The sequence below is a fragment of the Aplysia californica genome, unplaced genomic scaffold (assembly GCF_000002075.1).
Source record: "Aplysia californica isolate F4 #8 unplaced genomic scaffold, AplCal3.0 scaffold00532, whole genome shotgun sequence".
NCBI classification, from domain to species: domain Eukaryota; kingdom Metazoa; phylum Mollusca; class Gastropoda; order Aplysiida; family Aplysiidae; genus Aplysia; species Aplysia californica.
Genome location: NW_004797802.1, coordinates 146574 through 174173, shown reverse-complemented (window position 1 = coordinate 174173; position 27600 = coordinate 146574). Strand labels below are relative to the sequence as shown.

Sequence of the window (27600 nt, the reverse complement as noted above, 5' to 3'; positions counted from 1 at the left end):
CCCCCCCCTGAATTTCACAATGATTTGATGTTTTGGCAATTAGGATTAGGATGAACGGATTGATTTGCAAGGGTTTTAGAGGCCACATCATCTGTGTTCTGCAGCAAAAATTATGGCAGTTTAGTCTTCATTTCAGTGTAAAAGTAAAAATGTACCCTAGATCTAATCTAGAGATCTAGAATCTAGATCTAGAGTCTAGATATAGATCAAGAATCTAAATCTATAGAGGAGTATAGATTCCTTGATTCTAATTTTTTCATGTTCTGTGAAGTCACCCTATATCGATAATAGGTTGTCGTAAGTTTCAAGGAGCTTTTTACTGTAACCATTAAAATATTAGATCTAGGATGTACCTCTAATACGTAAATAATGTCATTTGAATTAAATCTTATGTCATTAAATGATTCAAAGCCAAGTGGAAAGTAATTCTTTAGATCAAAGCCATTATTTTGAACTAAATCCAACCTACCATTTTGTTGACGGTTCCGCTGTCAGTTACAAAGCAATTTTTCGCTGCTGCAAACGAACTCTTCGATCGGAGAAGGCAAGAAAACGCATAGGCTAAGCCCCTAAGGCCGAGCCTAGGTTTGTTTTTGGAAAGAGTGGTGTACCCTTTACAAATATGGCGGCTTCCATGATGCAGTGTGAATTTACTCTCTTGTCCAGTTTTCCAGTCCCTGGTAAAGTATCTGCCTATTAACTGGACAGTTTCTATTTCCGTCATAAAATTGTTATGATTTGTACTGATCTTAATGAGTGAAATTTGTGGTTATAAGGAATCTGTAGGCTTTCTAGTCTGCTGGGCTGAGCCATCATAGCTTGTCTAATAGATTCTTCTACTAAAATAAAATAAACAATCAAAACAACCCAACCGAACTTAGACGCTTGACATTACCTGCCAGTCATGATGAGTGGGTCAACCTACTAATAAGATCTTCATATTTTCTTGGTTCAAGAATTTAGTATGCAGTTAGGTAACGTTGTACTGGAGGACTTCCGTAACGAGCGACCACTATGAGACAGAGCAGAATTGAGGGCTTACTTGGGGTAGGGCAGGGGTAGGTAGGGTTAGGTCTAGGCTAGGCCTCTTCTTTATTGTGTTTGATGGGGTGGTCGCTCGTAAAGGAAGTCCTTCCCGTTGTACTTTACCGGACTGCCAGTTACCGCCAGTCGGAGATACCTTCACTATTGACTGGGTGCCTGGTGCCTAGTGACTAGTCTAGCCTAGCTAGATCTTGATCTAGTGGTCCGCTGTTCTTCCTTTCAGAGCTCCCCTACGAGCTCTCCTACGTACTTTCCTACATCCTCACCCTTCGACTACCAACTACCGACTGATGTCTTTTACTGGGTTTTTTCAGTCGTCACGACCGTGCCCTATATAACCAACAACCTGATACCTTGACGCTAAATTGGTCAATCTAATCACATGGTCCACTATTCAATACTCCCGACTCTGCTAGGCCCACCCCACCCTCCTGGTCCGGCCAAGTACAATGTAGGGCGAGAGATGTGCTCATAAATGCATAATTGCAACTCCCTCGGTCCTGCTTGCGACTCGGCGAGTGCTGCAAAGCAAGGCTCGGCCTGTTCCAACTCTACCCTGATTGTCCACTTAGCGCCATGGTCCATTCATGTTATTGTTTTGCATTTATGTGTGTGGGTTTTTTTATGGAAGTGATTATTCACACCGGGTGTGCGCATAATATTTAATTTTATTCTCACCGGGTATGCGCATAAGAATTAATATTATTCACACCGGATGTGCAAATAAGAAATAATTATATTTGCACAGGGTCGAGCCTACGTTGATTTTGGACCTCGTTTGTTACACCCGGGTATCCCACCTTTTGGCAAAAGCATGCACTCATCTCTCTCTCTCTCTCTCTCTCTCTCTCTCTCTCTCTCTCTCTCTCTCTCTCTCTCTCTCTCTCTCTCTCAAGGCGCAAGGAAAAAAAAAAACGAAAAAAAGAGATTCAAGTCATTATCATTGACACAATACACATTTTGAATTCCAATTTGAGTTGGGTTTTTTTTGTATCGCATTGCACAATTAGAATTAGATCCATCCCTACCAAAGAAGGTAACAAGATTGTTCACTCAGCCTGAAAAGTGTTCACAGAAGTTAACGGATTGCTTCAGATCTCTAGAAGAAGAATAGGATTTATAAGCACGGACTGTTAATTTCACTTTTATTGTTTGTCACACAAGTAGGGTCTGTTTGCAAAGTCCGCACTTTTTCGAAGAAGGCGTCACCAAATTTTGAGGACACTTTTTTATTTGGCTCAAAAAGCGGAGTGAACTATCTTGTTATCCATGATCTTTGTCCCCACATGAATGAGGGAAAAATGAGCTAGCCTAGATCTAAATAATTTCCATCCTTCTTTTGAAATGCCCTGTGCCAATAATATTTTGTAGTATTCTCACACCCTGTGCGAATATAATTTCATAGTATTCACACACCCTGTGCAAATAACATTTCATAGTATTCACACAGTATTCACACACCCTGTGCGAATAAAATTTCACAGTATTCACACACCCTGTGCGAATAAAATTTCATAGTATTCACACACTAAGCCCAGCTTGTAGACTGGTACAGGGCAATGCTATCCAGCCAACTATTGATGTCAACAGTCAATAGACTTTGAATAGTAGGTCTCCTGACCTCACTCAGCTTCAACTAACTTGCAGTGTAGTGTAAGGACCTCAGCTCTTCGTCTTCAGTCTAACATGATATTTGATGGATAATAAATGTTGCCAGTAACCTACTCTAGACAATACAATACAGGCGAGGTAGAAATTTCAAGTGACCCATGCTATATTTGAGGCTACTTTCAGCATGAATAGCATGAAATGAGAATGGTTTCAGGAATCAGGAGTTTACTAAACTTAAGCGTCTTAGGCCTACTTATCATTTATTTCATGTTATATTCCCCCTCGGACTTCAAAATGTATGTACACTCACAACAATGTCAATGCCATTTTCATTAGACTTGAATACACACCTTCTCTAAAAACTTAAAAAGTTAAAAAGCATTTTAGGCCTATATTAATTTGGGGAGGGTGGGGGGGGGGGGCAAAAGGCCTACAGTTACAGGCCCACAGGCTACTTTACATCAAAACTGGTGTTGAATTCTGCCCACAAGATTAAATTTTATTGCACTGTTTTGAGAGCTAAACTGCCCTAATTTTTGCTTCAGTGCCTCTAGAACACATGGCTACTAAAACCCTTGCAAGTCAATAGTTTTCATGTACATATAAATCCTAATTGCTAAGACATCAAATCATGATGAAAGGCAAGGGAAACCCACCCACCCCCCGATTCTTTTTTTGGTCCTGGAACACCCCCTCCACCCCATGTTATTAAAGACCAAGTCAAATATAATTACTGTGCCATGGGTCCTATTGTAATATAATTCATATAAAAATATCCATAATCTCATTATTAATAATTTGCAATGGATAAAAAGGAAAAGTTTGTGTAAAGCAAATCAAAATGAACGAGAAAAAGGCTTTAGAATATATCTAAGTTTGAGATGGATCCATGAGTAAAATAATACTGTTGATCGGTACACTGCAAAGATTCATTATTCCCTGCTCGAGATGCTGCTAGCTTGTGACGTCATGAAACAGCAATCCTGCTGAGCAGCGACTTTTATCTTGGCTGGCTCATTCATAATGTCACAATGCAGTCCCGCCAGCGCCTCGCATGTTGATCTTCAAGGAACAGTGCACATTTGGAGAACATGTTTATTCTATCAACTGTTTGCTCATTTCTCGATCTGGTAAAGAATCAGTACGCCTAGATTTAGGTCCATTGAGCAACAGCCCTGAAACAATGATGCAGTTAGCCCATCTTTAGGCCTAGCCTGTCTCGCAGCCACTCCTTGTCTATGAATTGCAGTCTGACAATGCTCAATGTGCTGAACTTGGGGAGATCAACAGTTGAGCGCACCTTCTGTTCTCGCGGGTAATGAATCAGTATAGAGCGCTCGCTACTCTACTACTCAAAACCCACCTTCTCTTTCTTCATTTTACCTCTATATAACAGTGTAGTGTTCTTTAAACATCACAAGTAATCCGACTCACTTGGAAATGGAATGTCATGGCCTGAAACTCACACACACAAAAAATGAAATCAGAATTGTGTTTTGAATAATAAGTCAATAGGGGATTTTCCTCTTATGATAATTTTGCTGACCTTCCATTGAAGCAGAGGCCGAGGGCTTTGTTGAAGCTTAGATAGGCCGAGAGCCTTAGTATAGTGTCATCATTGAAGAGTACTTTTCAGCCAGGCAGTTTACCCAGCAGTCATAAACTACATATATATGCAAACATTGACCAAAGAAAAGTTAGTTGCAAACCCCCCACCCACCCCCACCCCCAACACACAAACAAACGCATACTTGTTATAACAGCTTTTTTCCCATTTGTGAAAGGATCAATTAAAAAAGGTCTTCTTTCTTTTTTATTAAATGCCTCAACAATAATAACATTGTTGTGCTTGCTCATCTCATCCTCAGAAACAACTGACTGCCCTACCATTGTGAAGCAGTTTTTGCAAGGAGACTATGAGGACATTTTGGAGTCTTCAGAATGTGCAAAAAAACTGCTGTCACATCAGAATGCCGAAAATGCATCCATCAGTGATCTTTGTAAATTTATTAAAACTAATGTTGAAACCCTGATGTTGGATGGCGCTGAAAACACAGACTGCAGGTAAATGCCAACTTGCATTTGCTAATGTACTCTGATGTCATCATAAATTACAAAATTGTTACTTATGTTTTCTCCGTCCAGTTATTGCAAAGTCCTGTAAAATCTTATCATTTTATGGAAACTGTCTAGATTTTAGATTATTTCAGTTTGCTGAACTCTTTTCCAGAGACTTATCAGTCCTCACTGTTGCTGCATCTTGTCTACAATTGTTTGTCCAAAACAACTGGCTTGGCCCTCCAACAACAAAGTCTCCAATTGAATTTCTGCAAAACAAATTCCACTCAAAGCTTAAGGTAGGTAAAATAAGAGTTTTCACACAATATTTATAAATACACTAGCTGGGTACCCGTTTGATGAACAGACTCAAAAGAATCGATCATCATCTCATTGTGGAATCAGTGCGTACTGCTTGTGAACGGAAGCCTCTCTTGTTTACAAAGGCATCTTAGAAGACAGACTTTCCCAAGATAAGATCTAAACAAAACTAATGAAAAACTGTAAATTAAGCTACAGTGACTACAGACTCCTTAATATAACTGTGCACCCTATAAATGATTCTGAACCACCGTTAATTTTTTCAAATTCGAAAGTTAAGTGATTCGGAAGTTTTAGGCGCCCAAAGTGACAAACTTTCACAAATATATATATATATAGATGCCTGCAAGGCATTTACAATGCTGCTCATATATTAATTTTTCTGTAAGTTTTCATTACTCTTCAGGAGGTAGGCCAACATAGTTAGAGATTTGCTATTATGATATCATTGAGGCCCAAAAATACATTGTTTTTAATTTCAGTGCCCTGAGATGTGACAAGGGGAGAGGGATACTTCAGAATGAAAAGAAACATGGAAGTTGATAAATCACAAGTACTATTTTCATATAGACTACATGCTCTCCAGTAGTGAAAGTATGCTCAAAGTTTCGTTTTCTAAATTTTCAAGGGCCATACTGGGATGGTTTTTATAAACATATGCCTCAGGACAGAGTGGAATCGGATGCTCATCAATTTTTTTGCATATAGAATTAATAGTATCATCTTAAAGCTTGTTCACTTGTCATGCTTTAGGTGAAAAATATTTTCTTTCATCTTAAAAAGAAGTCGAGATATTTGCAATTAATGGGGGTGGGGGTTACCTGGTGGAAGAGATAAAATTAGCATAGAAAATGGCTGCCAAAGTTTACTGTCGTCCAAAGCTTGAGTGCCTTGGAAACTGCAAATTTTCATTTCTTGTGCCTTTAATCAAAGTTTTTCTATAAAAACCCATACAGAATGGGTTTTTTTAAATGGAAATAAAAGGTATTGAGCCCCCAAAAAAAGATTATAAAAAATGCCAAATAAAGCGGAAAAAATGCCAGTTTCTTTCATTTCGTTATTTTGAAAAGCGCCTGATTTCACCACGATGATACACATATGTTTATGTCTGCACTTAAATTTGTTTGGATGATATCTGTGTTTTTTTAAACAAATTTATGCATCAGTGTTATACAGAGTGAATGTGGAAAATAAATTATTGTATTTATTTATTTTGGTGTAAGGTCTTTTCCTTTTTAAGGGTATTCTTTCCTTTTGAATAAATTAGGAATAAAATCACTCAGCCGGTATTTCGCGCAATAAGAAACATTCACGTTTTGTGCAGCTACAATGTGGGCAACCTGTCTGTGACAAGCACTAATTATGAATCCACCCTGTTCTTAAACACATTGTCTTTGTTCTTTCAGGAGCTGAATGTTGAGGCGCAGAATGAGTTGAGCGCTGATGGTGAATCTGTCTACTCCCAGTCTCGCCACCTTCTGTATTTGTACATTGCCAGAATCATCTTGTTGGAGTGCCATTCCTTTTTCACAGAGTCTAAAGTATGTCGGACGTCTTGTAATATCCAGCTTCAAAAGTTTCTCTTTTTCGTTTTGAATTTTGAAACTTAAAGGCATTCAGTTTTTAAGTACATTAATTATGAATATTAATCTGTTCATAATATCGTCGGCCTTGTGATAAAACCGGCTAACCCCAGCGAGGTAAATTTTACAGGAGAAGGAAAAAACTGTTTTATTTCAAAACAAAGGCGTCTAACGATAAATCAATGCTTTAAACACTTATAAAAACACTTTACCGAAAATCTGTAGACCTTTTTTTCCTTTAAAAATTGCTTTTAATGAAACTCTGTGGGTTAGACGGTTATGTCGCTCAAATTTTCCTTGATAAAACCGACCAACCCTCAATTTTGTGGGTTGACCGGTTTTATCAGGAAGCCACTGCTGGCCTTGAGTTTGGTTGAGTGCAGCCAAGCCACACTTGACGGTAACGCATTTGATCACGTGCTTCAATCCTCAAGATCTTTTGTAGAAGAAGATGGAGAAGAAGAAGGAGGAGGAGGAGGAGGAGATGGAGGAGGAAGAGGGTGAGAAGGAGGAGGTTAAGGAGAAAAAAGAAGGAGGAGGAGGAGTAAGAAGAAGAAGAAGGAAGAGGAGGAGGACTATATTATTGCTACCAACATACTATCAGCTGCTGCCATTTCAGTGCTACGGAGTCAATTCGGACAAAAACAGCAGTCACAAAGTTGAACCTTTAATAGAAGTAGAAGAAGCAGAACACAGTAATGGGCATATTAATTACATTTAAAGTAGAAGAACAGGAGGTTGCAAGGGTAAGGGAGAGCAGCTACAGCAACAACTACAAAAACAACAACTACAACAACAACAAAAACAACAGTAGTAGCAGCAGCAGCAGTAGGCCTTTAGAATTCATGACCGTGTCTGACACGGTACTATTGGCACTGGGTGGCCTTTCAAAAGCCTGAAAAAATGAAATACTAAGAAAGAAATGAAAGCAGAAAGCCACACAAAAGCTCTGCTACCTCGGCAATGGTTTGGGAGAAGTTGGTTACACAATAATATTTCATTATTATACAAAAAGACTTTGTGAGTACCAAAGAATGCGCCAGCTTTCTCCAAGGTGCGTGGCTTGACAACTACTACTTTATTGAGTTTTCTCGACGATAGAAGAGCATGTCTGTCTCATTCTGTGTCCTATGGCTACAACAAGGCAATACGACAAAAGTTAACTTTGTTTTGAAAGACTCTACAATAATCGAATTTGGCTTGATCGCTTTCAAAACTTCTTACTGAGGCAAAGTTTCATGGTAATTGTGGTAGCATCGTGGTACGACGGCCTTCAACTCAAGCAGATGTTTATACTGGTTGGCAGTTATCTTCAATCTGTCTTTGTAGAGATGTCCAGCAGTAACCGTCGTGCACATGGTGTTCAGCTTTCTTGGTCCTTGCAGCGCCTGCCATCCATCATCAAAGTTCATATTGTACTGAATTTTAAAGACTGGAGTGTACTTTGATGCCTGCAAGTCAGTGACAGTAGGGTCGCCTGCTCTTCTCCCTGGACAGATTGTTTACTGCTCTCCGACCTTTGCGAAATCTTTGAAAAAGCTGTGGTCCAGGTACATAACTTCATAGGGCCTGGGGATGCGTCTGGCTTTGAGCATGATGTTCACGTAGTCCATTGGGATGTAAAGTGCGTTTTTTAGCGATCGCTCAATAGTGCCATGGACTGAATCCACTTCCATTTGGGTATGGCCCTTGGGGAGAATTTCTGCTCAACTGTGATGTCAAGTTCTTTGGCCAGCGAGGCCATTGCACTCACCAGGGTGGCAGTTCTGTTTTAGTAGTTGCGCCAATCACTGCAGATGATGAAGTGGTTGAAGTCAGTCACTTGCAATATCAGTTAGTGAGTCAGACATGAGGAAAACTGTTGAAGTCCAGACCAACTTCCATTTCATACCAGACATATCATCTGGCGTCTCTGGTGGCAAGATCCTAAGTCGTAATATTGTGTACAGCCAGTTTTGTTTTATATAAGGTGGAAGTCTTTAGGGATGGGGCCAGAAGGATGTACTGGATCTCCATGCAAAGGACAAACACAGCCTCCCTGTCCTTCTCCTTCTCTGGTCTAGCGGCAGCTTCCCTCATATTCATATTTGAGCTGTGTGTTCTGTTTCTGTGAGGTTTCCAGATTTGAACTTTGCACAAATGTCGCACTGGTCTTTCTTGGTTGAAAATGAACCCAAATTGTTTTTCTTGAACCTTTGGCAGAGCACTTGATAGCTCAATGTGGCTTTCACCCTCTCTACAAAGTTCTCCATGCATACTTGATGCAGATCTGACGTTTTCTGGACTGTCATCTGTAGACAGGAGGATATCTTCGAAAGTTTGTCAAAAAATTCCTCTTTACGGAACAACTTGTCATCCTTGGCTCTCTCATGGTGGGCGTGATGTGTTCTAGGTGAGTGGACCTCTTGGTTGTTTTTTTTCGGAGAAGACACTTTAAATAAACCAGTGGGTCAGGCCTGTGGTGTTCTTGAAGATTGTTTTACAAACAGGTGTTCTTTGACCATTGACTCTTGTAAGTGGTATTGAAGGCTGTAATTTCTTCTTGGGTTTTCCCTTGCTGTGTAAGATCTCTTTTTGTCTATCATGTTTATCGTGGCATATACGTAGGCTCTCTTTTCTTTCCAAGAGAGTGACCAGTGATGTCATTGCATTTTGTACCAACCAGTTTACAACTGCCAAGGACGTCAAGTTCACATCCTGCTCGCTTCGTGCCTTGACATGTGTAGAGGCATCCCCAGTTCTTTCAACCTCTTCCTTTTGTTACCCTTCCAAACGTTTTCATGCCGTGTCCTTTTCGCAGAGATTAAAGGTAACATACTTGTTGTTCTATCAACTGATGTGACATTAGCCTGGTCACGTTGATCGCTTTCCACTGTGCTGAGGGTAATAGGTGACGCAGCAAGAGTGGCATCATCTTATTGAATGTTATAGCGTTATGTAAGCTAAGGTTTGATATAAAGATAACGCATTAGGTTATGACACTGAGAAAATAATCTACTCAAAACACAAACGAAATGAACTTTCAAAGAAAGTCGAACGATGTTTCAGAAGGTAATGACTGCAATAAACACAGCAAATGAAAAAAAAGAAGAAAAAGCACTTTAAAAAACAACGATCGTTGGGGACAGGTCCATTTATTTTTTTTTGAGTGAGTTAGTAAAGGAGGAAATGCTATCTACTTCGTCCATTCAATTGTAAAGGAAAAATGATTAGGAGAAGAGACAGTAGTCCAAATAGGGGAAAATGCTTTCACAGTCGGTGAATTTCGAGTACAAAGACAAAGAAAAACACGCGGACAGAAAACATAGTTTCATATAAAACAAAATCCATAAAGATGCATATCAAATACCGGAATTGTCACGAGATAAACAGTTCTGTGAGAACAGTGTGGAGTTTTAGTCTTTAATAACATTATCAGCAGCATTAAAACGGAGAAAAAAGAGGAAACAACCAGATCTATATAACTCCCCAATGAAACCAACCAGAAATATTACACTTAATATTCCTTTTTGGAGAGCTCCCACGGTTATGTGAGCAAATTCTGGACTATTACAGGTCTGAATCTGATGTCAAACGAAGTCCGGAGAGGAGTCGAAGCCGGGGTTAGTCGGTAACGTAGCAAGTGGCCCCTCGTTGTTAGCGCGATAAAAACAGCCAACCCTCATTCCGTCCCTCGCAGGTGGGATAGTCGGAATTATCGGGCTAAAATCCGATGGGTGCCGGGTTATACGGTTTTATTTCTAATGTTTTAAAGACATTTCTAGACAAAATTCAGATCTGTCTTTGAGTGAGCATATGAAATGGACAATTTACTATCGGTAGGGCCAATAAAAATTTTTTTTGATATTTTGTGGGTTAGTCGGTTTTATCACCAGGCCGACGATATATATTATGCATGTGAACATTTTTTCATTTTACTACCTAGTCTCTCGGGCCATTGAAGCTAGTCTTACATGATTTTCTCCCATATTGTTTATATATTATTTTGTCCTGCTTAACAAAAAAACTTCTAATTGTGTTCTCGTGAATTTTGGGTTTGTGACTTATGTCTAGTGCTTCAAAGGCGCTCAGGTGTAATCTGGTCCTTCATATTTTCAATATTTCAATTACCTTTAGTTATTGCTTATGCCATTTGGTTTGTTCTCATACTCGGTTGCTAAAAGTCAGTTTATTCGGCTCTGTTCTTGAGCATATGACAAATCCAGAATTTGAATTACAGTATTATAGCTTTGTCGTACATTTTCCTGAAATCTCTCTTATTTTTCTTCTCATTCTGGTACCACTGTCCAATTTCTCCCTTTCTCCCACAGACCTGGGACTGGTGGTTGATGAGATGCCTGCTCACGCAGCAAACTTTGCTCTCAGATCGCAGCCCCACACTAAAGGCAACAGTGATGGAGTTAATGGACAAATGTAATATGCTTTGCTATAGCACACAGCTGTTGTGATACTTGAGCTTGAATGTATATTAAATTCATTTACATACTGATTTTTACTATAGAAATATATGTGTAAAGCTGCACAAGATTTTTCCAGTTTGTGTTGTTACTTCTTAAGAAAATGCATGAAAAGCATGTTGATGATGCTTCTTGTAATTTTTTAAGACGGCAAAAAAGATAGGTGTTTTGATATTATTCCATTCTCGTTTTTCTGACAAATATTATGTGGGGTAAAAATAGGAGGACAAGTATGCTGCTTCTTGAAGTACTTTGTGCTTTCAGGTCCTTTTATGGTGTTAACCAAGCAGTTTAGAGCTTGATGCTAGTTCCCCCTTTTAGAATAACAATGTTATTTTAGAATGGAGAAATGAAAAAGAAATGATGGAACAAATACCCCATGGTGATCCTAGGTCCGTAGATTTTTTAAGGTGATTTTAACCCTATCCGTACATCATGTTTTTTACTGTCATATCCTTACAACGTTGGGAACTTTGTGCCACCACTTTCCAAACAGAAAATTTACTCGTTATCCGATCCGTACGCTTTGCATAGCAGTCTGTCAAAATGATTTTCTGAGAAATACTGAAAGTTTCGAAGAGATCTTCGTGCTAGAAGTATTCTCAAATGTGAAAATTACAACCCCGGGGGTACAAAGTGACCCTATGGCGTACGGATAGGATTAAAGAATGCTTGCTGGAAGCAGTTGAGTTTGTGTTTGTATATTGACTGTTTATTTATTCTGCTTTACCTTTGTTATACTTTCTTCTATTGCAAGTATCGCTTCAAGAACCTTTGATGACAGATGACCTTTTCAGGTAATGATATTGGTAACGGCGACTTTTCTTTTTCTTAACTTACCTGGTCTTATATCTTTCTGTATTCCTCTTATGAATGCTGTAACTCTCTCTCTGTCCTCTTCAAAGGAGGCCTTTATGCAAATATTATTTTGCTTTTGTCGGGGTTGCACACCTTTTTAGACATTAAAACAGGCAGAGCACGTGGTCCAATGGTAAGAATTTTTTTTAAAGGACTGAAAGAAGACGGAGACAATAGTCCAGTGTAGGCATATACAGTCTAGCATAAACATAACAAAAAACGAAGGGAAGCGCCACGTAAATGTTTTTGTTATGTATGAATTTCACTATGTAAGCCTTTTAAATACAAGGAAATAAATGTCTAAGAAAAAATTTGGGACCAAAAAATCTGTTCACGGTGTGAGTGTTTGCTATGTGTGTGTTGGCTTGTGCTTGTTCGTGACGTGTGCTCTAAACTGTATATCATACACGGACATTTGAGGTTGACAATTTATTTTTGCTTTTTCTGTAATGGGATGAGCTGCACCAACATTTGGTGTTGTGTAGTGAGTCTGTATGATGCTCCCACCCCCTAGGTCTGAGGGACAGTAACTAAAGTTATGGGAAAAATTTTTAAGAAGAGCCAAAAAAGTAGTTAGTATTTTTTTTTTTATGGTGCTAAAAAGAGAAGAAAAATTGATGATCAGACTGTAAGTAAATACTGTGTTAGTTGCTTTTATTGATATTTTTTTAAAAAATATTGTTTCAATCAAATTTTGATACAAGAATCACCTGATTTTATGGTAAAAGTTGTTGCATCTACTTCTGTTCAAAATCCACTGTTCAAAATCCAGTAACTTTCAAATGAATGTTTGTGAGTGAGGTTGGAGTGAGATTGATAGCTTAATAAAATCTTTTTCAACCAAAGGCTCTTTCATCCTCACACCATCTTTTTTGGTTGGCTTGTTCATTCTAGTTTATCATATCAGTCCCCAATGATATATTATGTGCAGTCTTTGCACCAATTAAGTCCCAACCAATATCCATCATATTTTTTTCCCGTCCCTGCGGTTTGCCTTGTAGCACATGGTGAACAGATAAAAGTCAGGAGGAGTGTCTCGCATTTGACTCATGTCAAGAATTGAACCCATTATTTTGGGGGATTTCAAATCTGGCATCCTGACTTTTGAACTATTATGAACTAAAAGTAATTTTCCTTTTATTTTCTCAGAGACCTTCAAATCTTGTTCAATGTGGAAGCAGGACATGCCTGCCACACATATTTTGAGTACCGGAAAGCTGCTGATCATTTTAGTACAGGGAAGAAAGTAGCAGGAATACACGTTGAGTTGTCAGGCAAGTTTTCTCACTCTCTATTTGTTGGCTGGTTTTTGGTGTGTATTCTTGCTGGTGTTTTCTTTCATTTTTGTAAATTGTTATATTTGCTGCTCTTGCTTTATATTTTTGTATGCTAACGGCAAATATTGTTCTGAACATAACCGTGTTTTTCAAGTTAAACAGACAAAAAGACAAGATTATTTTTGCGCATTAAAGTTGCTGCTTTTCACCTATCATAGAAAGTGTGAATTTTCCTCTCCAGGTGCCATGGGTAAGCGTACACAGTTTCAGCAGGATGACAAGGCTCAGCTGTATCTGCGAGTGCAAAAAGATCCAAGCAGTGTTCAAAATGAGGAGCAGATTTCTCTTCCTACAGCTACTCCCAAAGTAGGTTTAATGGGTTTGTATGTCAGTTGGTTATGATTTTGTTGCCTGTCTTATTGGGATGGAATCACAGTTTCCAGATTTAGAATTTGTTTTGTTTTGCAATGTTATTTTCCCCCCTTTTTATACCAGTTACACATGAAAGATACTGGTATATATCTAATTGAAAAAATTTTCTTTACCCCGAGATTCTGATATGAATCGTAATGTTTTTATAGACGTATTAAATGAAAAGCTTATCTTTTGTAGTATTCAACTAATGATTTACTTCTCCCTTAATTTTTCACTTGCATCCTTTGCACGTAAACACCTATGATTTCCAAACTTTAAAAAAAATTTCTTTGTTACTTTTTATCTTATACAGATTTTGCCTTTGGATGACGACACAGTGTTGAACGAGGTCAAGTACACAGATGATTCTGTCACAGACACACCTCACATTTCACAAATTGAACAAGTGCTGATCATTGGTCTCATGTAAGACTTCCTTTTGAATTTTTAGCACTTGTTTACAGAAGAAGATTTTTAGAAGTGTGAATTATCATAAGTTTTACTGATAAAAGTGATGAATCATGATTCCTACCGGATCTATGGAATGTTGGCTGATGGACAAGGAGATTAAAAGTAATGGAGGATGCTCTGTGGGTGGCACGGCACGCCTGATAGGAGCCCTTTCTCGCGGCGGAACTGTGGTCTACCTGCGCTGCGCGAATGCTCGACTCACTCACTGAATTCTAGACAAGAAAGAAGGTTTTATTCCGAGGTCCTTGAGATTAGGCAAGTCAATTAGTAAAAATGCCTTGCACCTGTGTTGTATTTAAGTGTAAGAACCGATATGATGCTGCAGTGGACCGAAATTTTCACAGTTAAGTTGTTTTTCTTTTTAAAAATTTGAATGAAAGTGTTTTTATGCCCCCCAGCAACACAATTTAGATCATTAATATTCATAAGAGGCTGGCTCCGGCGCTACCTGCCAAGGCCAACCCAGGCTGAAAGGGATACAACACCCCAGCAGAAAGACCGAGATACTCAATTTTTAAAAAGTGTTCTTATTCATAAATATAATTATTATGTGTATATATATAATTACTATGTGTGTGTATGTATATATTATACATTTTAATTAAAGATATTGCTTTCCATTGTGTGTGCAAATTAGATGCTACTGTTGTCTAAATGTAGATATCTAGAGGCTCCATTAGAATATGAAATCAATACTCAACTACAATAATGATGAATATTTTCTACGTTAAAGAAACACCAAACCATATCAGATGAGGGGAGAGGGTAGGGTAGGGTGGATAAGAGTTTGAGTCTTGTTAGATAGAACTATACTCGGTTTAATTCTATTGTTGTAGTCTTCACCTAAGATCCCACAATCAATAATTCTGGTTCACTTAAGATTCTGCTGTTAAAAAATAAACCAAACAAAGCAACATCACTAAGATAAATTATCCCCCTCTGGAGTGTAATAAGGGGCTAAAAACGCTACTCTCCCTATCATACTTTACTGAACAAAAAAAGCCCCAACCCTTCAAAGGTTATCCACGCTCAGGCACGCAATCACACCTCCAAAGGTGCTGTTATCTCTTCTTTTTTTTAAAATATTTGAAATCATTGTGCGCTCCACTTTGTGAAAACCAGGAAACAAAATTATTGTAATCAATAATATTATTATTTATAGACCAAGACATACTGTTAGCAATCAGATAAAGCTGGCATCGACCCTCTTTAGTGTTCGCTATTCCTTACACATAAAGTTAGTTATGGCACACGCCTAGAATCATGCAATCATATCTTAAATTCAGTTTAAAAGTATATTTTTATCCATTTCTTATAATTAAATATTTTAGCATCTTGAAAGATTATCTTTATAATTTGGTATGTTTGATAATTTTATGTTACTCGGACAGGTTTTCTTCTTATTTTACACATCTTTTTGATTTTTAAACTAGATTATAACATAAAACTCCTAAAGAATTGAACAGTCCGTATCACATGCAGAATTTATTGTTTTTTTCTCCCTGTCATTATCTGTCAGCCCGTCAGTTGATCACAATCTCTCTCTCTCTCGATCTCTTTGTCTGTCTGTCTGTCTCTCTCTCTCTCTCTCTTTGTCTGTCTGTCTGTCTGTCTGTCTGTCTGTCTGTCTGTCTCTCACTCTCTCTCTCTCTCTTCCTCTCTCTCTCTCTCTCTCTCTCTCTCTCTCTCTCTCTCTCTCTCTCTTTCTCTCTTTTATTTAAGTTTTCCCATTCTCCTTCGTCCCTTCCCAAGGCCCGCCCCTCCTCTTTCATCCCAGCCCCATCCCCTCTTCCTTGCGTGCATTCCCCCACCCCGCCCACCCCCACAACGTGGCCCAGCTCGATAAGATTCTATAAAAAGAAACGCCACAGTTTGTGATTTAGCCCACAGTCGGTCCCCATATTTGATCCCCACCGCGGCATACTGCTCCTGGCGCCGCGAAGAGAGAGAGAGGAGGCTCCATTAGTTCTAAACTCCTTGCTGATGGAGTAATTTAGGCTGTGTTCATTCTCCATCCTCCCTATCATGATGATGACAGTTTCAGTGACATATTTTAATTTCCCCAGGGAAAGTTATCGTCGAAGCATGGCCCAAGAACGTCTGACAAATGAAGAGATACTTACCTACATTGCTGTAAGTTTCGTTTTAATTTTTGCCCTCATGTTGTTTTTTATTGATACAACAGTGTACATGGTGACACATAAAATGAATATTTTTGTTTGGGTGTGGACACGTTTTTTTAAATTTATCATAATAGAGGGAAACTATATATTGTAGTTTATGAAATATGGAACTAGGATGTCTGGACATGGCATATTAAGTAATACTGGAGTTTCTTTTGGCTGTTTTTTTTTCCAACCATTATTCCAGTTGGAAAATGCTTCTATGTTCCCAGCCACCACTCTAGTTTAATTATACTTCTGTTCTGCTCACAGCCATTTATGCCAGTTTGATAAGGCGGCTGATATGTTAACCACCCTGAGCCTTTTCAATTTTATTATCATTTATGTGGCCAGTTTGGTAATAACTTGTAGTTTGTTCACAAGTGTGTTTCATGAAACAAATCTTTTATATAAGTTGAAGCTGTAATGGAAGGTTTGAGTGTTTTTAAGCATTATTCTCTGTCTTTTTTCAACACTCGCTCTAAATTAGGATGTTAAATCTTGTTAATTTCTTTTTTCATGTGCTCTGTTCCTTTCAAAAGGATCAAACGTTTCAAGATGTGAAGAATACTTTTATTCTGTTATTCAGTTTATTTTGCGTCATGTGACAAACTGGAATGTTGCTGTCATGGCCCTCTCCTTAAGGTCAAAAATGGAACAGGACAGCAGAAGAAGGGTAGAGAGGTCAATGATGCAATTGGAGGTAACTACTGTTTCTATGTAAAACATTATTCAGTTTGCTGCTGTTAGAAAGGGTCTTTCATATGCAACAAAAGTACTTTCGCCTCCATTTGTGAATTCAGTAACAGAAGTAGAATTTATCATGACTTTGTTTGTATACAATAAAAACTCAGTATGTGCTTGGAAGTTTGCTATTTGGATGTGTTGTAGAATTTTCATTAATGTTGTCATATTGGTTATATTCATCCAAAATGTGTCTTTGTATAAACTATATTAATTATATAGTAATTAACTTACTTATGTTTCTTTGAATGGAAAGTTTGTTCTATAGATGGTACTGTGAAACTATCATGCTTCTTCGTAGAGTGTTTCTATGAATGGGAAAGGTATGATTTATTTACCTATCAGTGCCCATTTAAAATTCGTTTGTGAATGGAAACTGAACTGTTTCTTTTATCCTTGTCTTATCTTTTAGGAGCTGGCTAAATTGGCTGCCACGCCTGACGCAAGCCCAGGTGTGAGTCAACGGATTCCTCTCTTTTATGCATGTCAGGTACCTCCTCTGTGGACTGTTCAGGTAAACTGAAAGAGATTGAAATTTTTAGAATAAAATGTTGTCGTTTTAGCAAATTCTCCTTCTCCATACTTTTGTTAGTGTTTTCATCTGGTGCTATGGATCCAGCAGGAATTACACAAGTCTGAACAATGCACTATATTGACACATGATAAGTCAGTTGTTAGTACAGGTCAGTTTTTTAAATAACAGAACCCTTCTTAATAGAGATTATTTACCTGGGGGACAAATTAATTCAATGGCAACATGGCTTTGTCTTCTTTAATTACCTGGATTTAACTGGCAAACTGCTAATTATAATCTTTTACATACTTTTTCACTGCTCTATTTTGTAAAAGTTTAAAATACAGCCAGACATAGGCAGACAACTTAGCCCAAGGGTGAATGTAAATATGAAGGGGGGGGGGGGGGGAAGAAGACAGGTAGCATACATTAAAGCACGGATTTTCTGGTGGGCTGTTTCAGTGTTAGAGTAGTGGATCCTCCAGCTTGTGTGCAGAAATTCTGCTTACTATCACCAACTTGCTGTTGGGACCACATAGTCTGTACCTAATTAGTCTTACAAAAGTGAGGATAATAGGTTCTGAATTTTTCCTCTGAGGAAGCAATTTTTATGTACTTTCTTGCTGTGTATATGATTGAGTGTAAATGAACATAGTAACGTCACTACTATTGTAAATGACCATGTCAAATTTCTCCTTGCAAGATGAATAAAGATTGTCACTGTCATTCAGAACATTCCTCATGTCTGCCAGGCCTGCTATACTAGTTTGTTCCAGGACAGTCTCAGACAAGGCAATGAATGGATCAACAAAATTAGCCAGACACTTTTATTGCTGTTACTTTTTTGTATCTTGTCAGCCTAGTCCTTTGTGAAAAAAGTCAAGACTTCGGAGAGTGCTTGTTTCTAACATCAGTACTGACAATTTCCAACTTTCTATGTGTTAAAAAAACATTCAAGCCACCACACACATATTATAACATAGGTTTGCACTGTGGGGTAAAAAATCAGTGTTTACTTGATTAGTCAGTGCAATAATATGCATACAGTACCTAATGCTCTAAACCTTTTTCATCATTTTATCGATGCTACTCTATTCCTTCAGAAATCATATTAGTCAGCCAACCACTCTTTTTTTTTAACTTGATCTGATTGGAAGATAGGAGATGAACATGGTTTTGGGAAATAAAGGGGGTCAGTAGTGTAGAGCACTCTCAAAGTTTAAAGAATGCAAAGGCACTTTGAAAAAGCAAAATAAATTCAATTATGGAAAAATGAACAATAATGAATTCTATTTTCAGTTAGAAGGCTTCAGAAATTCATAGTTTTTATTATGTGTTGTTGTGTTTTTTCTTAAGTGCCTTTGTTTTCTTTACATAAAGTTATTAGAATGTATAAATGCATACCTGAATCCTAAATATGAAACAGCCTGATTTTCTGTTTGTTACAGAAAGATTTGGCTACTATTTTGTTGTCCCTGGGTCTGACAGGAGAGGCACTGGATGTCTTTGAGAAACTGGAGATGTGGGAAGACGCTATTTCTTGCTACCAGAGGATGGGGAAGATGGAAAAGGTCAGTGGAATTGTGTTCTGGTGTTTGTTCATTTGCTGGGGGTTAGTAATATTTGTATCTTCAAATAAAAATGATTAGAGATAAAGAAAAAGAGACATCTGGTTTTAACCCTTAAAACCCTGAATTCTTTTTTTGTCATACCTCCCTAGAATCCTGAATTAAAATTGAGATACTAGAAAAAATTAGGTTGGTTCATTGTTTTATTTACTGTGTCTTTAATTGTTGTTTGATTTTACTGAAGTTTGAAAATGTTATTCATATATGAATGCACAGTCTGGACAAAAGGGGAAACGGTTGAAACACTGGTTTTTAGGACCAACGCCATGAGTTAAGTCTTGTGTGTGATCCCCGACTCCCCTTCAGTCAAAGTATCATTAGACCCAGCCGTAGATCTAGCCTCTGGTCGGTAGCTTTAGTGGTGATCCCCTGCCAGTTCCACTATCGTCAAAATCATCATCGATGTTATTATGCGGAACTTTACAATCGTCTTCAACGGTCATATATATCGATATATTCGACTGGGAGATCATTATTTGGGTCTGGTTCAGGATAAAAAATGTCAAAAATTTTGCGGCCTCAAGGGCCTGGTAGCGAAAAGTGACTATTTTTTCTTAAAAACTCGCAAGATTTCCAAACTTTCGGTGTAGAACTGTTCTCGTGACATTATCGGTACCTTCTGCTCGCGACAGAGTCATCTGGAGTTAAATCCCCTGTTTCTAGCTCTGAGAATTAAACAATAAAGTCAACCAGCGGTATAGGAAAATATGGCGTCAGCGGTTACCAGCGGTATAGGGTTTTTAGGGTTAAGAGGATTAGACTGGGTATAAATTCCTACCAAACTGAAAATGTTTCATGTGTTCCGCACGCTCATCTGACCTCATGCAGTTGCGTAAAAGAGAGAGAGATAATAAAAAGAGATATAAACAATATATTTGGAGCAGATAATTTATATGTAACATAACTATGCCAGTAACAGTATCGTAACATTGTTTTATCTCATGAGATAAATGCTTAATGGCCTGAACAAAATACTGTCTTTCAATTTTGTTTTAATTTTTGTCCTGTCTTTCTTGCAGGCTGAGACTGTGATCAGGGAACGTCTGGCCATCAAGGAAACTCCAGCCTTACTGTGCTTCCTGGGAGACGTGACCAGAGAAATAGAACACTATCAGAAAGCCTGGGAAATCTCAGGCCACAGGAATGCCCGCTCTATGAGGTGTATGGGCTACATCCACTTTCACCAGGGAGATGTGAGTGTTGTAATGGCCCAAGGTCTGTGATGGAATTTAGATGTCAGTGTTGGAAAAGCCACTGTTATATCAATTTTCTGCAGACTTTGTTTGTGTTATAGATGTAAATGTTGCAAGAGCTGTTCATGAGACCTTACAATCATATTCAAATTGAAAATTGCTGATGCACATAGTTGATGGACTTACCCGACAAAAGCATCCCTGCAGATTAAATTAATTTCAACACATAGAAGTCAAATTCATAACTTTTGAATTAACTTAGCCATTACATCTCAGATGTTGTGTTATCTTAGTTAAAGTTATCCAAATTCTTTATTATTGTTTGTGTTTCAGTGTTCACGTTGAGATTATATGGTTTCTTTATTTATTTTCAGTATGAAAAGGCCATGGAATGTTTTTCTACCTCACTGGCAGTAAATTCGCTGCAGGTGAGAGATCTCTATAGTTGTATGAGTGTTGCAATGTTTTTTTAATCATACAATTGCCGAAGGCTGCTACCCTCTTGATCAAAAGGTCATGGGTTCAGTTCTCGTCCCGGGGGGGGGGGGGCAAAATATTGCATGCTTGAGGAAGACACTTCATGCATCAGTCCAGCCTGGTATTGCTTGGCTTCCAACATCCTATTTTACTACAGTGACAGAGCAGTGTCTTCTCCACGAGGTGCTCTAGTGTTGATTGTTTAATTTTAACTTTGTAACATGAAAATGGAGGTGAAGTCCACACAGAACCCTTGCAATGGTTTTTTTTTGTATCTCCCAGTAGCTGTCAATGGGAAGAGAGCTGATTGCTAACTCTTCTCTTGTGCATATATGTGGTGAGCTTGAAGATCACTTTGGGTTAGTTTGGGTTTTTTTGCAATGAAAAGAATAGACAGATTTTGATATTCAAACCTGCTTTAACAGAATCTTTCTGCTCCCCTCTTGCTGATTCCATCCATGATTTTTTCAGACTCTGGACAGAATTATTTTTCCCTGTTCAGTTTTAGACCTGGGATGCATCTATTAAATGTATTACTGTAAATCTCTAAGTTATTCTAATATGTATTGTCATATACCAAAGGAATCAATAGAGGAATCTGTTTATATCAATAACAATGACCTATGATCTGTTGTATTGAATTTTCTCTCAGACAAAAACGAATGAGGGGAAACAATTGCGCAACACCTCTTCGAAAATTTTGACTTACCCCATTTTCTCAGCTCTACAAGTCCTTATAATCCATAGGAATCAACACAAAATTGTAGTGATATCACCCTAGTACACATTTATGCAAGAATTTCACCAATTTAGTTGAATATCTTTCTTTGAAGGGCTTTTTTATTATACCAGGCTCCGTGTTATTTACCCTTAGATCTAGCCTACATAGCGACAACAAAACAATGATTTTTGCAAGAATTTCGCAGGGTTTCAGGGTTTCGATCGATATTGGCGCTCAGAGATTGAGGTCAGGTTTGTTTACAAGTTCTACTTCATTTCAACAACTTAAAAAGTAGGAACTATGTTAAAAAGTGAACATTTGTTTCGGATTTCGTTGGGCCGCTCACAGCGGTCGAATGGAGGCAGCTGAAAAACTCAGAGCCGTGTCAGCAGCCGAATGGACGCAATCAGTTAATCCTGCTGTAATAATACATTAAGACAGACATCTGCTGAACCTGGAAACAGGAAGGGAAATTCCTTACCTACAGAGGGTTTTGACCTGTCAAAAATGAAAAATGCCTGGCCCGCTTAACCCTAATTTGAAACAAAACTCTCAAGTTTGGATCCACCAGCTTTATAATCTTTACACCACGCCGCCGAATAAGGGAGGGGGAAGGGGTAGATGTTACCTCACACATAATGAGCCCTGAGCATTCAGATGGTCAGGGTGATGTGGATGTAAAATCTCAGCACTGCTTCTGAAAGTGCTCAAGTGGTGTGCCAGAATGGAAACTTTCCTAGATAGCCAGAGGTGTGAAATTAATTTGACCACTGCTTGCAACCCTAATCATATGTGTCACGACACAGTAGAATCAGGCGCTCTAAAAAGTTATTGGTTTTATCTTAAAGCTTGTTCATTTTCTTTGCTTTTGAAGAAAACAATATCCATTATCTTGGATACAAGTCAAGATATTGGTGAATCATTCCCTGAATCATTGTTACATATAGAGGAAAGTTGACATTGGTTCATTTTTATCAATCAGTTCAATCCTACTGGTACTGGTAATTTTTTGCATCAGTATACTTTTGATCGTATTGTTTCCCTGTGAATTCATTACATATGTTTCTAGTAGGTTCATTGGTAGTCTCTATGCTATGACAAACCAATACATTTGTGTATCATTCCTCCAATGCAGATTCCAGTCTGGTTTACTTACGGCTGTGCAGCAATGGCATGCCAAAACTTCAGCACGGGTGTCAAAGCATTCAGAAGATGTGTGAACATTGAATATGACGTAAGATTTTTACAGCTTTCAAATAAAAATGTTTCACCCACGAAAACGGGAAAGGTTTGTTTATTCTTAGGTTAGACTGAATTCCACAATGAATCTTCATATTTCCTTTAGATTCTCTCCAAAGTGTTTTTTTCACTGCCCTTCCTCCTCTGATATTATTCTAATTCATGTTGGTGTGGTTGGTTGATGGGTACTTTAATGTGATCTGCTTCTTATGCTTGTATTTCTATTCTTTGTACAGTATTGTGTTTAATCCCTTTCTGATGAATGATAATAATAGTTGCATTTATATTGCGGGTACCCATAATATAGGCTACAGCATGCTCTATGCGCTTTACAACCATTATTGTGGTGGCTCACGGCATACATTTCACACCCAAAAGCAGACTGGTGAAGCAGTAGGATGTGAAAGGTGTACACAACTTTTGTTTTGCATACATGTGTTCGTGTGTGATGTGAGCACAGCAGCCGAAAGACAGTGTTTGTGTCAATGGACTTTTGTCTTTTTAAACCTGATATCCTTTTGGCTTGGGTTGTGCTGATGCGTTTGTAATCAGTGAAATATAGTAGAACATGACTATAGCGGCACCCGCCATCCCTACAGTGGGATCTTACCAGAATCCCCCATTTTTTTCCTTTTGTAAACTTGATTACCTTCCTGTGCTTGGGTTTAACGGGGCAAGGAAAGGCACAAACTTGGATACAGCAGGAGAAATTGAGTGAGCTGTAGCTGGGGGGAAGGGGGGCTTTAGGTGGGCTCCAAAGAAACAGTCAGCGTTGCGGCGTTCTGACTGGCCAGTCCAGTGATGAGTGAGGTGGGGCAGGCGGCAGAGAGAGATGATGCGGAGAGACGCATTACGCGAGCCACCCCAAAAGTGATGTGCCTAGGCAAGGCCAAAATGACAGTAAAAAAAGAGGAGAGCGTGTAGTGTGGGATTTTTAGGTAATTCCACTTTGCATTCCTATAGCGGAAACTTGCCTACAGCGGGATTTTTCTTATAGAACTAAAGGTTCAGCATAGTCTTGTTCTACTGTATGTGTGCATCATTGACCCTGAGTTTCCGCTAAATTAGTTGTAGCTCATTTTTTGTTGCAAGTGATATTATTCATAACAGTTATTACAATTGGTGATGCTACAATAGGTAAAAAGAACACTACATGATATTTTTAGCAATTGTTGTAGAAATAAATAGAAATTATAGGTATGTAGTTCTTCTGTGAAAATCCGTGTTCACATACATACACAATTAGAGTTGGACATCAACAATATAAAATCATACCACTTTTTCCACTCTTACTCTTACTCTAATTCTTTGTATTTATGCATTTACTTCTCCAGAACTTTGAGGCATGGAGCAATCTGTCCACTTGCTATGTCAGGCTTCATGAAAAGTAAGTCAGCTTTTGTGGTATATTCGGCTGTCCCTATTCACCAAACATATATCTCTCCATCTCTTCTAGGAATATTGTTTTCTGCTTCTTGACAAGGGATCGTTGGACTTTGAAATTGCTTAACTTATACAGTCGAACCTGCCTTAATGGAAACCTGTATAAAACGGAAACTTGTCTTAACGGAATCTCCCCGCTCCCCCCTTGATGTATTCCTCTTTAATTACCTGTATATAACGGAAACCTGTCCAACGCGGAAACGGAAAGAAAAATCCGCTCCCTTCCGATGGTTTCACCTGTCTAAGACGGAAAATGCTTTGTCCGCTCAGCCCTGATTTGAAACAGAACTCGCAAGTTTGGTTCCGACGACTCTAAACTTAACGCCATGGCCATGCCGCTGGGCGAGGAAGGAGAGTAGGGGTGCAATTTGGGGGTAGATGTTACCCCATCATGTGAGCCCTGAGCGATGCAGATGGTCAGGGTAGATGGTATGGGTGTGAAATTTCACGATTGCCCGTGAGAGTGCTAGAGTAGCGAGCCACTACGGAAACTTTCCTGAGTAGCCAGAAGCCAGAGGTGTGAAATAAGTTTGACCAATGCCTGCCGCCCTAGGCTTTCTCAGAACTGAGAAAGCCTAGCTGCCGCCCTGATCGTACGGCCAGCCGAGAAAAGAGTTCCTCGAATCGTTGTTACATGATGGCAGTGAGGGGTGGCATTGGTTGACTGTGCTTGTTACACCGATGGGTGGGGCTAAGGGTGGAAGCAAAGGAGATGTTCAAACGTTTCTGTTTTTAATAGGTTAAACAGTGGTCCAATGAAAAGCAAGCACTGGTGGTAATTGGATAAGTAAGACTGACGCATGTCATTACCAGACAGGATAGCAGTTGAGAGGTGTGAAGTTTTGACCACTGCTTGCCAATCGGAGAAGCGATCCTTGATCCCACCGGCTGGGCTTTTGAACCCCCCCCCCCACTAAATTCCCCTGTCTAAGACGGAATTTTTTTCTGCCTCCCTTGCGATTCCATCTTACACAGGTTCGACTGTATATGCATTTTAAGTATTGAGCCAACCGTACCATTGCGATATATTTATGCAAAAGTTGTTTGTCAAAAACCATATCACGCACATTTATTGCATGGGGCTATATAGGCCTATATATACTGTGGGACTCCCAAAAGAATTAAATAGCTTGGTACACCATGTATTATTCTGAAAAGAAAGCAAGTATGAATATGAGTCCTGTTTTTAAAGATGTATAGAAGATAAATAAAGAAAGTGTTTGTAATTCATTGAGAAATGTTCAGTGTTCCACTTGTGTTTAGAAAAGAATGGTCTCTTTTAGAATTTTTATAGATTTTACTGTACGAAAGTTTCACAAGAACAATTTGCTGTTCTTAAGATGTCAATGAATTTCTCCTTATCTGTTGCAGGCAAAAAGCTTATGCTACCCTCCAGGATGCACTGAAGTGCACCTATGACAACTGGAGGCTGTGGGAAAATAACCTTATTGTAAGTTAGTCAGTCTTTCTTTGTCATACTCTCTCTTTCTCTGTTCACCTCTTTCTCTTGTTTCTATTTCTAACTCATGTTCAAAGAAATGGATCAGTAATATTCAAACTTTCCTGCAAAGTCCGCTCTGATTTCCTCACATTTTAGTTTATTTAGGTTGGTAGATTTGCTACTTTTTGTCTGTGCTACTATACTGTCACATTTTTAAGTATACACTGTGTTAAAATGAAAAAATAGCTAGTTTCACCATGAGCCGATATTCTTAAAAATTTCAGGAATACTAATTCAATCAATTAAAAAAAATTTTTAAATAACAATACTGAAAGTTAACCTAACATGTTTATTCCCGAATAACGAAAGTGTGGGGGTGGTCTACAAAAGTAACACGATCAGTATCGCGTATGATGTCCGCTTTTATTGATGACGGCCTGATATCGTCACCGCATGGAATCAATCTTTTGCTGCACTGCAATGCTATCTCAAGTTGAGGAAGTGTCTGAGGCTTGTGTTGTCGCATGTTTTTCAGCTCATCTCAGGTTTGTCTTGCCGTTTTGAAACGATTCCGTAGATGCGACAGGGGTAGGCCTACTGTATAAAAAGATCCTATCTTGGAGTAGTTTTTCTTCTCTCAAGTCGACAGGGTCATTCCTTAGGTGATTCAGTTGATCTCTCACGATACATTGTTGCGTACATAGGTCTTCTTGTTAGATTAAAATGTCTTGCAGCAGTGGAGAAGGAGACACCTCTACAGATCATTCCAACAAGCTGATTTCGCACATTTTCTCTTAGGCGTGGCATCATGAAACTTAGACTTAGACAACACAAGTTTTATCACTGGCGAAATGTTGCAAAAATGACAAAGCTTTGATGTGTACTTCTTTTTTAAAGAAATAATTTCCGTGCCATGAGTTATTTTAAAAAAACACAAAACATGTAACACACATGCAGTAACAAAACCACTTGCACGTTCAGAAATCTGAAAACTACTCACCAGTGACGGGTATTTCACGTACTCAGTGTGAAAATCTGAATGTAATTGGTAGCATGAATTTTTTTTTTATTGAGCTTTAAAATTTGTATACTTAAAAATGTGACAGAGCATATTTTGCTTATACGTATATATGTATCTGTACCTGGAGCAATGTGACCGTTATCATGCCCTCTCACCAAAATCTGCATCCAAACAGCAGGAACCATATGAGGGGCTGAGGTGCAAAACCTGCTCCATCCATTTTAGCACTTTTTTAAAATGCTGCTATACGAACGAACATGCGTAAAAAAAAGAAGATTTTTGGTGGCTTTTATGAAGTATGTGTTGGGTTTTGGCCGAAAACACTTTGTACATCTGGTAGCCAGTAACAATCTGCATTTATAAGCAAAAATTCACGATTTTTTCCAAAATATCGCTTAGCGAGTTTTGCATCTCACCCCCTGGTATATACTTGTACATATTCAATGCAAATGCATATATACAGTTGAACCTGCCCCTACTGTCCGTCATCTGTCCGCAATAATCTTCTGTACAAATGATCACATACTATTTTCTCCCTTATGTTTTTTTCTTATATTATAATGACACTATTCAAGACGTCCACCTGCCTAAGACAACCACTTTTCTTCTTGACAATGGGTTGCTATCTTTAACAATTTCAACTGAACTTTCAAGGATAAACGCCTGAGGTGAATCCCATTTTCATCAGTTGTTTTCATTTACTTCACAATGCATGATCAAAGTATAAATTTTGGATTTTTAAAAGCTGTTCTTTCAGTATTGCTTTCTTATGGTGTATTTGGTATGTGTAATTTTCATCAGATTGCCACCGACTGTGGGTACTTTGATGAAGTGATCCGTTCTTACCACCGTCTGATGGATCTGAAGGACAAATGGGTTGACAATGAGGTACTGCATACTGCTTGAATCTAAGCTCCACCCCC

General features: G+C 38.6%; 3 protein-coding genes across 3 annotated transcripts in view; 2 read left to right on the top strand and 1 right to left on the bottom strand.

Moving 5' to 3' along the window:
- LOC101861461 (26S proteasome regulatory subunit 4) overlaps positions 1-571 on the bottom strand; it is a 15914-nt gene extending 15343 nt beyond the window's left edge. Inside the window, exon 1 of the mRNA XM_005106409.3 lies at positions 470-571. Within this exon, the coding sequence (XP_005106466.1) occupies positions 470-472 (3 nt within the window). The 5' untranslated portion in view covers positions 473-571. The remainder of the gene's footprint in view (positions 1-469) is intronic.
- Positions 572-585: 14 nt separating this feature from the next.
- Positions 586-11080, top strand: LOC106012845 (tetratricopeptide repeat protein 27-like). The gene is made up of 5 exons (XM_013086999.2): positions 586-680; positions 4524-4719; positions 4886-5012; positions 6441-6575; positions 10928-11080. Exons 1-5 carry the CDS (start codon positions 623-625, stop codon positions 11063-11065), a joined length of 654 nt encoding a protein of 217 aa, XP_012942453.1. The 5' UTR covers positions 586-622; the 3' UTR covers positions 11066-11080.
- A 709-nt stretch (positions 11081-11789) lies between these two features.
- Positions 11790-27600, top strand: part of LOC101861228 (tetratricopeptide repeat protein 27-like) — a 21923-nt gene continuing 6112 nt past the window's right edge. The window contains exons 1-14 of the mRNA XM_005106408.3: positions 11790-11871; positions 13082-13206; positions 13451-13575; positions 13937-14049; positions 16161-16227; positions 16846-16959; positions 17413-17514; positions 18963-19085; positions 20162-20335; positions 20710-20763; positions 22669-22767; positions 24107-24159; positions 25587-25665; positions 27479-27565. Coding sequence (XP_005106465.2) covers positions 11852-11871; positions 13082-13206; positions 13451-13575; positions 13937-14049; positions 16161-16227; positions 16846-16959; positions 17413-17514; positions 18963-19085; positions 20162-20335; positions 20710-20763; positions 22669-22767; positions 24107-24159; positions 25587-25665; positions 27479-27565 — 1335 coding nt within the window. The 5' untranslated portion in view covers positions 11790-11851. The remainder of the gene's footprint in view (positions 11872-13081; positions 13207-13450; positions 13576-13936; positions 14050-16160; positions 16228-16845; positions 16960-17412; positions 17515-18962; positions 19086-20161; positions 20336-20709; positions 20764-22668; positions 22768-24106; positions 24160-25586; positions 25666-27478; positions 27566-27600) is intronic.

Coding starts and splice junctions, on each gene's coding strand:
- LOC106012845 (XM_013086999.2), top strand. CDS start 623: ATGGCGGCTTCCATGATGCAGTGTGAATTTACTCTCTTGTCCAGTTTT. Junction 4,720..4,885: donor GCTGAAAACACAGACTGCAG/GTAAATGCCAAC, acceptor ACTCTTTTCCAG/AGACTTATCAGTCCTCACTG. Junction 5,013..6,440: donor AATTCCACTCAAAGCTTAAG/GTAGGTAAAATA, acceptor TTGTTCTTTCAG/GAGCTGAATGTTGAGGCGCA.